Below are 12,185 nucleotides of genomic sequence, written 5' to 3'. Positions count from 1 at the left end.
TCTAGATCAGGCAGCATCCCAGACAGGTCTGAACAGGATTCATGAGGATACTGTAGCTGAAGCGGTGAGAAGCTACAAGGTTAATCCTGTTCTCGGAGTCCGACCGCCGCCCATAGCACCGGAGGAGAGAGACCTCCCATGGCAGACAAGGGTAGTTTTGGCCAAACTAAGATCAGGCAAGTGCAGCTGCCTCAATTCATACTTATCAGTGATTGGTAGCAGCGTAGCTGACGTGTGTCCCATCTGTAATCAAGGGCCACATGACACTCGTCACCTTTTTGCTTGCCCAGCTAAGCCTACCCGTCTCACTACCAGATCACTCTGGACATACCCCGTCCTTGTCGCAGAGTTCCTTGATCTGGCTACCAGCTGAACTACACAAGCATAGAACATGTACAGTTTGTCAAGAAAGTGTTTTGACAATGGGATAAAAATTATGTTTTGTTACAAAATTAAATATAATGAAATTTTAAAAAAAATATTTTATTATGTATTTTGCAAAGTATACATACGTACACAGAATTAAAAATTTAATAAAATATTTAATATTTCAATTATTTCTAGAAGTTGAAATAGTTGGCAATGTCAAAAGACTTTCTTGACATACTGTATATACGGCCGTAAGTTCGGCCAGGCTGAAGCTTATGTACCCTCCATCATGGATTGCGTAGAAACTTCTTCTAAACACTGCCATCCACAATCGAATTACTTAAGTTGCGGTAACGCTTGCCGATGGCAAGGTATCTTAAAACCTCCTAACACCATCTTCTAAATTGTATGTAAGTCCATACGTGGTATATATTAAATCAAAAAAGATCGATCCAATACACACAAAAAAAAATTTTCTGATTCAATCACCAAATTAATTGATCCAATTAATTTTTTAATTGAAATGTCTTCAATCACGAAAATGATAGTATCAATCACAGTTTTAATTGGACATAGAAAAAATTCTTGATTAAAAAATTAATTGATTTTTTCAGCAAATTTCAATTAATTTTTTAATTGATTCAATTAAAAATTTAATTGATGTTGATTGCAAAACTCAATTAATTTATTAATTAAAAAAGGTAACTATTTTTAATTACTTTCTGAATTGGCTTAGAGTTTTTATTTTAATTAACAAATGATTGTTTGAAATACATTTTTAATTAAAATTTTAAAAAAAATCAGCACTTTTTTAACCCTTTCACTACCGATGTCCGCTTTGAAGGATATTCGAAAAAGACACCAAATTCAATTTTTCCACTTAGTTTTGATTTATTTCTCGATGTTATTTTAAAGTAGAGGCTTAATCTAAATAACCTATAAATATTTTCTATATTGGTGAGGTCCAAAATACATTTTTGTAAACTCCTTTAGAAATAAACGAAAAATACGAAAATTTGAGACAATTTTTCTACTGTATGTTTCTAGTAAATGGACATTCATACGAAAACTATAGCTGACACTTTTTCGGGTTCTTTGTTGTATTTTTGCTCACACTTTGAAGGACATTATAGGCCAAATAGCGCTTATTTTCGTAAGGCCACTTGGTCACAATTCAAGAATCAAATTTTCAAAACAAGCTCATATAGCTCTTGAAGTAGGTTTTCAAAATGGCAATTTTTGTTCTACATACTGGTAGTACAAGTAAAAACAGAAGAAAAATTAAAGTTTTTAACATTAGGTTTATTTCGGTAGTGAAAGGGTTAACAGAATTAGTGTTCCGAATTTGATTAAAAAGTTAATTGTATCAATTAATTTTTTGATTAAAAATTTAAAAATTTTCAATAATTGACTTAATTAACTTAATGTTTCTATCATGATTAAAAAGTTAATTGTATCAATTAATTTATTAATTGAAAAAATTTTCAACTTCAATTAACTTTTTAATTGGAAATATTTTGGTGATATTTTTTTCTGTGTACGTATATAATTCAGTTTGACAAAGTAGACATAAAATTTTGACAAAATTTTCTACAGAAATAAAATTTTAACAAAATTTTCTATAGAAATAAAATTTTCACAAAATTTTCTATAGAAATAAAAATTTTGACAAATTTTCTATAGAAAGAAAATTTTGACAAAAATTTCTACATAAATAAATTTTAACAAAATTTTCTATAGAAATAAACTTTTGACAAAATTGTCTATAGAAATAAAATCTTGGTAGATTATTTGTGACTCGAGTGGCAACCATGATTATGAACCGAATAAAATTTGAACAAAATTTTCTATAGAAATAAAATTTTGAAAATGATGAAAGTTTTATTATGAACCGAATAAAATTTTAACAAAATTTTCTCTAGAAATAAAATTTTGACAAAATTTTCTATAGAAATAACATTTTGACAAAATTTTCTATAGAAATAAAATTTTGGTAGATTATTTTTGGCTCTAGTGGCAACCATGATTATGAACCGATATGGACCAATTTTTGTGTGATTGGACCAATTTTGGTATGGTTGTTAGCGACCATATACTAACACCACGTTCCTAATTTGAACCGGATCGGATGAATTGTGCTCCTCCAAGAGGCTCCGGAGGTCAAATCTGGAGAACGTTTTATATGAGGGCTATATATAATTATGGACCGATATGGACCAATTCTGGCACGGTTGTTAAAGATCATATACTAACACCATGTTCCAAATTACAACCGGCTTGGATGAAATTTGCTTCTCTTGGAGACTTCGCAAGCCAAATCTGGGGATCGGTTTATATGGGGGCTATATATAATTATGAACCGATGTGGACCAAATTTTGCATGGTTGTTAGAGACCATATACCAACATCATGTACCAAATTTCAGCCGGATCGGATGAAATTTGCTTCTCTTTGAGGCTCCGCAAGCCAAATCTGGGGATCGGTTTATATGGGGGTTATATATAATTATATACCGATGTGGACCAATTTTTGCATGATTGTTAGAGACCATATACCAACACCATGTACCAAATTTCAGCCGGATCGGATGAAATATGCTTCTCTTAGAGGCTCCACTAGCCAAATCTGGGGATCGGTTTATATGGGGGCTATATATAATTACGGACCGATATGGACCAATTTTTGCATGGTTGTTAGAGACCATATACCAAATTTCAGCCGGATCGGATGAAATTTTCTTCTCTTTGAGGCTCCGCAAGCTAAATCTGGGGATCGGTTTATATGGGGGCTATATATAATTATGGACCGATGTGGACCAACTTTTGCATGGTTGTTAGAGACCATATACCAACACCATGTACCAAATTTCAGCCGGATCGGATGAAATTTGCTTCTCTTTTAGGCTCCGCAAGCCAAATCTGGGGATCGGTTTATATGGGGGCTATATATAATTATGGACCGATGTGGACCAATTTTTGCATGGTTGTTAGATACCATATACCAACACCATGTACCAAACTTCAGCCGGATCGGATGAAATTTGCTTCTCTTTTAGGCTCCGCAAGCCAAATCTGGGTATCGGTTTATATGGGGGCTATATATAATTATGGACCGATGTGGACCAATTTTTGCATGGTTGTTAGAGACCATATACCAACACCATGTACCAAATTTCAGCCGGATCGGATGAAATATGCTTCTGTTAGAGGCTCCACAAGCCAAATCTGAGGGTCCCTTTATATAGGGGCTATACGTAAAAGTGGACCGATATGGCCCATTTTCAATACCATCCGACCTACACCGATAACAACTACTTGTGTATACAATGTGTACATACCGCCGGTTGGTAGCTGTGCTCCTGGTTATAGCCCAAACATTGAGTGGTTGTTGAGCGGGCATAGCCGATTGGTTCTAGGAGATTTTAATGCCCACCATGAACTTTGGCATTCTCTCCTGGGTAATGACCAGAGGGGCATAGCTTTGGCAGAGCAGATAGACGACTCCACATTTTGCACGGTGAACGAAGAGGCCCCCACGAGAATTATGGGTGACTGCAGCAGTTCGCCAGATTTATCGTTAGCATCGCCTGGTCTGATAAATGACGTCTCCTGGCAACCCGTCATTTCATTGGGTTCGGACCACCTCCCCATAATTCTCACCATCAACCGACCCTCCGATTTCATAACCTCTGAACGCCGGACGTTTATTAATCAAAAGAAAGCCAACTGGGAAGGCTTCAGAGAATACACCGATCGCCGCTTCAGTGAGCTCCCGTCCCCCTCACATGTTCATGTTGCCCAGAGGGAGTTCCGGGACATCATCAACGCAGCAGCCGCTCGCTTCATACCCGCTGGTCGAATTGCCCAAGTGAGGCCCAACTTCCCAGCCGAAGCGGCGGGACTCGCAGACGAGCGTGATGAACGCCGTCGTGCTAACCCTGCTGATCCTAGAATCAGAGAACTAAATCTAGAGATTAGTAAGATAGTCGACGAGCACAAGCGGAACACTTGGTTAGAGCACCTGAAGCAATGTAACTTAGGAACAGGAACTGGTAAATTGTGGTCAACAGTTAGAGCCCTCTCGAACCCCTCCACAAGGGATGATGGGATTTCAGTCACATTTGGCGACGTGACTGTGACTGATCCGAAGAGGTGCGCCAAATACTTCAACCGACAGTTTGTCGAGCATCCCGAGAGTGATAGAGCGAAAAGGAGAGCCACCCGTCGTGTACGTGGTCTCCGAGCCGATGACACACCACAATTTACTGCAGCCGAAGTTACCAATGTCATCAACAGCGCGAAACCATCTAAGGCGCTGGGCCCTGACGGAATTTCAATGCTAATGCTGAAGCATCTGGGAATACTGGGAGTTGAGTACCTGACCAGACTCCTCAATTTGTCTTTGGAATCACACATTATACCCGATGTCTGGAAAATGGGAAGGGTGATTCCACTACTGAAACCGGGCAAAGATTCGAGCAAAGGTGAATCGTACAGACCGATATCCCTTCTTTCGCCAGTAGCCAAGACACTTGAGGCATTACTCCTCCACAGCCTTGTGGAGAATTTTCCAGCTGCCCACCATCAACATGGATTCCGTAAGGTACATAGTACGACAACAGCCTTACATGCCATTTCGACACATATTAATAAGGGACTTAACCAGCCCAGGCCGTGTCACAGGACGGTCCTCGTGGCGCTTGACCTATCGAAAGCATTCGATACGGTCAACCATGCCACATTATTTGAGGACATCGAGAATACGTCCCTACCGGCAGGAGCGAAGCTTTGGGTGCTGAATTATATGTGTGGACGCCAGTCGTACGTGGAATTCAGGGACAGAAAGTCAAGACCGCGTAGAGTTAAACAGGGAGTTCCCCAAGGTGGGGTGATATCTCCGGCACTGTTTAACCTCTACATGTCCTCGATTCCACCCCCTCCTGACGGCGTCGAGATTGTATCATATGCGGATGACTGTACAATCTTGGCATCTGGGCCCAATGTTGATGACATTTGCGATCGGTTGAACGTCTACATAGCTAATCTTACCAGTTATTTCACTGCGAGAAACTTGAGGATATCCCCCACCAAATCCTCAGCCACACTACCCGTGTAAAAATTGGGGGATCTGATTTGATATGGTTAGATCTGAGCCAAGATATGGTCAGATCTGAGCAGATCCGAAAAATGGTTATATCTGGTCAGATCTAAATACTATGAAATTGGATCTGATCAGATCTCAAAAATGAGACACATCTAATCAGATCTAATTTGATATAATTGTATATTATTTGATACAATTGTATCTTTCGAGATCTTTCAACACATAAAAGCCCATAATTTGTATATAAAATGAGATCAATTGTTTTATTTAATAATACAGACAAAAAGTATGTACATAATAAATATGTTTAATTTAAATTGATCCATCAAAGCTACTTAAGAGTATTGACAGTTGAGTTAGAGTGTTGTCCAAGGGTTTTTTCGTTTGTTTCATCTGCTTTGGACTTAGACACACGACTAAAGTATTACAGCGTTAAGGCAATCTGCAATGAAATTAAGTAAAAAAACAATTATTAAACAAATATAGGAATAAACAAATATGGGAATATATTGAACTATGTAAGCAAGTATTAGTATTGTTTTGGATCATTCTTCTTTAAGTTGCAATAAAAATTGCCATATAATTTTATGTTGCTTTTAATACTCACATTTAAAGTGTATTCGGGATTAGGTTAGGTATAGCGATAGGCTGTTATTTTAGGCTCATACATACTATTCAGACCATCATGACATCACAGTGATCAACATCTCACTTATCACTGACTGCTGCTCGATTCAATAATTAGCTCAATAACATGGGACCTCCTTGCTATAATCGAGTCCTATCGGCATTTCACGTTGCGCTGAAACAACTTAGAGAATCTTTGAAGCAGAAATGTCACCAACATTACTGCGAGGAGATAATCCACCGCCGAAATAATTTTTGGTGTTGGTCGGAACTGGGATTGAACCCGTGACCTTTTGAATGCAATGCGGGCACGTTAACCAGTACACCACTGAGGTTTCCTTTTTTTCCAAATCTAGAAAATAGTAAAACAATATGAAAATGACTACTAAGGAAATAACAAATACAATCTACTTACCTACATAATCTCCGCAATAAAGGAAACGATATACACTTTATCAAAGGAACACATTTAAAACAATTATATTAAATTTCTTAATTTTCTCAGCTAGTCTGGCGTTAAATTTGTTTAGAAGTGATGCCCCTGACGGCGTTGACATTTGACACAATGGCATTGAGGTTTAGACGTGTATTTCAAAAATCTTTTTAACTTGTTCATGATTTTTTTTATATTAACCCCATATATAGTCAGATATGATGTTATATCTACCATATCTTATTAGATATAGTGCTATATATGGTCATATCCAAGCATATATTATTAGATATGCCAGATATAATTAGATATTATACTATATATGATGAGATCTGCAATTATATCTAACCAGATCTAGCACCATATATAGCATATCTGTGCATATCTAATTATGTCTGACCCAATATCTGAACAGATCCAATTAGACACAATTTGATATTATTAGATAGGATGGGATCCTCCAATTTTTACACGGGTATTTACTACATGGACGGCAGAAGTGCGCAGGCAGTTGAATATCAGAGTCGATGGAGTAATAATTCCGACCACAAATTACCCCAAGATTCTTGGGGTCACATTCGACAGCCTTTTTAGGTCATCTGCCCATGCCACTGCAATTTGTAATAAGCTCCGTGGTAGAAACAAGGTCCTCAAGTCACTAGCCGGCAGTACTTGGGGTGCGGACAAAGAAACCTTGCTAACTACTTATAAGGCAATTGGCCGGTCAGTGGTAAACTATGCAGCGCCAGTGTGGACACCGCAGACCAGTGATACGCAGTGGAATAACATACAAACCTGCCAGAACGCTGCTCTTAGAACTGCGACTGGGTGTCTCCGCAGCACACCCCTGGATCACCTTTATGTGGAGACAAAGATCATCCCTGTGCGAAGACACAACTACATGTTGTCAAAGCAGTATCTCCTGGGTTGTTATCGCAGTAATCATCCAAACCACCATCTTATGGATACACAACCACCACCCAGGAACGTAAGGGTTGATATACATAATCTAGAGCGCGAGATCCAGCGCTATAAAAGAGAGCCTCTAGATCAAGCAGCGTACCAGGCAGGTTTGAACAGGATTCATGAGGATACTGTAGCTGAAGCGGTGAGAAGCTACAAGGTTAATCCTGTTCTTGGAGTCCGACCACCGCCCATAGCACCGGAGGAAAGAGACCTCCCACGGCAGACTAGGGTAGTTTTGGCCCAATTAAGATCAGGCAAGTGCAGCCGCCTCAATTCCTACTTATCGGTGATTGATAGCAGCGTAGCTGACGTTTGTCCAATTTGCAACCAAGGGCCACACGACACGCGTCATCTTTTCTCTTGCCCAGCCAAACCAACCCGACTTACCACCAGATCACTCTGGACACACCCCATCTTAGTCGCAGAGTTCCTTGATCTGCCAACAAGCTGATGTACCAAGCGTATAACATGAAATGGATGAGATCACAATAAACTGTTACAACAACAACAACAACTTGTGCCAAGTTTCAAGTCGATAGCTTGTTTCGTTCGGAAGTTAGCGTGATTTCAACAGACGGACGGACGGACGGACATGCTTAGATCGACTCAGAATTTCACCACGACCCAGAATATATATATATATACTTTATGGGGTCTTAGAGCAATATTTCGATGTGTTACAAACGGAATGACAAAGTTAATATACCCCCATCCTATGATGGAGGGTATAAAAAATGGATGAAACAACATTAAAAACTGTTACAACAACAACCCAAGTAATTCGATTGTACATGAAAGATTTTAGCGGAACTAAATAAAAACAATGTAAAATTGCTAATAGGTTTTCAACTCGGGGGGGAGCTAAAATATTTCTGGAGGGGGTCTAAGCCCCCTCCCCAGAGGCTTTCCTACGCCTATGCCGTTACTGTCCATTATAAGGAGACCATAATGGACCAATCGAACTTAAGAGAAAAACTAAAGTCGAAAGTCGGGGAATGTGATGTAGCTCTTTATACCCTTCACCATTACTGTGGTACAGGGTATAATAAGTTTCATTTGTATATAACGCCCGGAAAAAATAGTTTGAGACGCATTGTTTAGTATTGAAATTAAATTCTGAGCAGATTCACATCTAATAGAGCCTGTTTTGCGCAGGTAGTTTGTCAAATGGAACAATTATTGGGTGAACTTGAAGATTACTAAAAGTCAACTTCGACTTATTTGACAAATGGTCGATAAGTAGGAGGAACTGAATAATAAGATATTGGAGTGACAGCTTTTAAGCGAACGTAGTATCTCAGATCATCTATAAATCAGTTTCAAGTTGGCTCTGTGTACTTCTACTTCCATCCATTTCTTATTGGAACAAGTACGAGTATAGAGATTATTTCAATATACATATTAGAGGTGTACGCGTGACACGAAATTGTCGTGACACGCGTGAATCACGTGAGTCGTGAACAAAGTCTGAAGCAACTCTCGTGAATGTGCGTGAATGGGACTGAAACAAATATGTCGTGCGTCTTACAAAATATAAGTTTTTCCGGACGGAATGTCTGTGTTTCTTAAGACTCTTATAGTGTGTCCAATCAATATGTGTTACTTAACTTGTGACTTAACTTATAATGTGGCCAATATATGGGATATGTTCGACATGACCACTGTCGTCCGGATAAATTTATAGTCAGCAAGGCGCATTAGTCGTAATAAACGCACTAGTTGGTAAAAGAATGCAACTGTTGTTGTTTGACATTGTTGTGAGCTATTGATGTTATTATTTTTGGACTAATAGGGATGCCTTATAATTACTTTTACCATGTAACAGTTCTGGTTATATATTTGTATTTCTTGAATTACCTTATGTGTCCAGCCTATTGTAGTGGTAAAAATAACAATGGATAATATATTGTTTCATCTTTTAATGTTAGACTTATCAAAGAAGACGAATATGAAGCTCGTGTTGGTGCTAGATTCCCTATCAAATGGACTGCTCCTGAAGCGGCAAATTACTCGAAATTCTCGATAAAATCAGATGTCTGGAGTTTTGGCATCTTGCTCACAGAGTTAGTAACATATGGCCGTATACCATATCCTGGTAAGGAAATGAATTTTCGAATTTACAAACTCGAATTTAATTATGTCTGTTGTGCTACTTATTTCACAGGAATGACAAATGCCGAGGTGTTGACACAAGTTGAACATGGTTATCGTATGCCACAGCCACCGAACTGTGATCAGCGTCTGTATGAGATTATGTTGGAATGTTGGCACAAGGATCCTATGCGACGACCAACCTTTGAAACTCTCCAATGGAAATTGGAAGATTTCTATACTTCGGATCAGAGTGATTATAAAGAGGCACAAGCCTACTGATAAATGCTTAATGCTTGCAAACACGACATCAAATCTCGGACCACAGCAATAACTACAACAGCAAAAACCACTACTTTATCACCGTCATTTAATTTGACCAACAACCACAACAAGTGAAATATTTTTTTTGGTGAATCTAAAAGTGGATTCTTCTATGTTCTTGGTCTGCCGCTCTTCTTCCATGGACAGTTAATAACTAAGCACACAATTCTAACTGATTTCCAATCCCCCTTTTTTACTATTGCAATTCCGAACTCTAGACTTTTTCCGTTTTAATCAGACTGCCATACAGAGCAGAAATACGAAACAATTAAATAATAACAAATATATAGTATTAGAGACAATACACAAACTGTATGGAACGAATGCTGCCATTGCTTGGTATGCATATGGATAAAATATAGCAAACAAACAAATAGTACATAGATAAGGATATATTTACCTTTTGCGGGAAATGGGTGTCAAACGAAAGAAAAATTCGTTTGTTCTCAAACCAAAATTGTAGACATGCAACAATGAGTTTGTATCTCATTTCATATAGACAAGTGTAATGTATTTAAATGAATGCAATTTTTTATAAATATACATAAATCTAATGTATTTAACTGTACACCACATTTCTCCTTATACACTATGTTCGAATATTTCGTTTGCACACGCGTTTTTAAAAAATTTTATTTAAAAAAATATTAATTCGATTAATAATTTATTTTGTTTTTTTTTCGAACTATAGTACATAATGTATTATTTATAACTGATATGCATACATACGTAGTTGATACTTATACATTTATATATAATAATTTTAAATTTATGTTTCTTATATACCAAGTCAGTTTTCTATCAATTGTTGAGGGAAACATAGTAAATTTTCACAACCCATACATACATACTTTACACATGCAAGCACACATACATAATATACAAATATACATTACAACACATATATTCATATACAAAAAACACAACAATATTTTCATTTGTAGCAAACGATAATCATTTACTTTTAGCAATTTATTTAATTATTAATAATAATAAAAAAGCAACAAATATTTTGATACCAAGCAAGAGGAAAATAAAAACTAAAACATATATTGTAAAATGTACGTTCTAAATACTTATGTAAATGTTTGCATAAATATCTATACATACATACAATTAATGATATGGTAAAATATATATTTATTACCTTTTGCTAATATACTGTTTGTATTATTTTATATGATTTTTACATATCGGTATAAGTTGTCCTTTATCCCAATTTGTTTGATTAATTCTGTTGAATGAAAAGCAATTAACATTGACTTCCCATTTGCATTTCTCGTTAATTTAAATATATATCCGCTGTAATGATTGTTCTATACACCTAATTACATATATATAAGTACATACTTAGAGATACATACATACGTATATATTTTTTACGATTTTTTGTTTGGTGTAGACGACACCTTGTGTCGAGTCCTTCTTAGTTTGTAAACTGAAGGTAAAATAAATCGCAAACATCCCCACAATTTACAAAATCAAAAACGAAAAATAACCTACATACGTTATAAAATAATTGATGTGACTTTTTCTATTACGACATATAAAACAAATACATACTTACAATTTACAATAATACACAGAACATGCTACTGCATTGCATGAACAAGTTCATCTGTAATTTTAAAGTGCAGAAACAAAAATGTAATAATTTGAACGGAAATTATTGCATCGAACATTATTTTTATTATTATTATTACAGAATTATTCGTAAGATTAGTAGTGACATATACATAATTATATAATAATTGATAACATTTATTATTTTCGGTTTAATGATTACAGCAAAATTAATAAAACAAAAAACAAATTAATTCTTTACATAATATAAAAATTGTTTTCTTTTTTCGTCCACGCTTAAGTAATGTCCCTTATTCGTATATTATCTTCTTATCCACCAAGTGATATAAGCCAACGCCTTTAGAATCTTGTTTCTGCTCCCAATATATTTTCCAACTTTTGCGTGTGTTTACTAAAACGGAACAGGCGTTAAATGTTACACTATATATATACCTCCTACTCCCAGAAAACTGGGCGTTCCTTAAATTTTCTCACAACCTTGCCGGCAAATATTACTTCTTTCCGAGTGTTTTTGTTGTTAATGTCCTTTAAATATTGAACATTGAAATAGTTGACTGACAGCTGTTAAGTTCGGTCTCATTTTCTCTCGTTATTATGAAAAAATTTTGTGGCAAGTGCCAAGCTGAAATAAAGGCTGAAATCAATGAATTTAATCATAAAACCGTCGAAGCTGTAAAATGCGCTTCTA

At 36.5% G+C, this 12,185-nt stretch overlaps 1 protein-coding gene and 1 long non-coding RNA gene across 10 annotated transcripts in view; one reads left to right on the top strand and one right to left on the bottom strand.

Moving 5' to 3' along the window:
• Positions 1-11,750, top strand: part of LOC142239454 (tyrosine-protein kinase Src42A) — a 266,830-nt gene extending 255,080 nt beyond the window's left edge. For all 9 annotated transcript variants that reach the window (XM_075311250.1, XM_075311248.1, XM_075311252.1 and 6 more), the window contains 2 exons: positions 9,427-9,593; positions 9,663-11,750. In XM_075311250.1, coding sequence (XP_075167365.1) covers positions 9,427-9,593; positions 9,663-9,871 — 376 coding nt within the window. In that variant the 3' untranslated portion in view covers positions 9,872-11,750. The remainder of the gene's footprint in view (positions 1-9,426; positions 9,594-9,662) is intronic.
• LOC142239457 (uncharacterized) lies at positions 6,080-6,721 on the bottom strand. The gene is made up of 2 exons (XR_012723041.1): positions 6,515-6,721; positions 6,080-6,451 (listed from the first exon to the last, which is right to left on the bottom strand). It is a non-coding gene; the product is annotated as an uncharacterized LOC142239457 (long non-coding RNA).
• Positions 11,751-12,185: the final 435 nt, after the last annotated feature.

Source organism: Haematobia irritans, chromosome 5 (genome assembly GCF_050003625.1).
Source record: "Haematobia irritans isolate KBUSLIRL chromosome 5, ASM5000362v1, whole genome shotgun sequence".
In the NCBI taxonomy this organism is placed as follows: domain Eukaryota; kingdom Metazoa; phylum Arthropoda; class Insecta; order Diptera; family Muscidae; genus Haematobia; species Haematobia irritans.
Note: the sequence above shows the minus strand (reverse complement) of the source record. Positions and strands in the feature narration are given on the sequence as shown.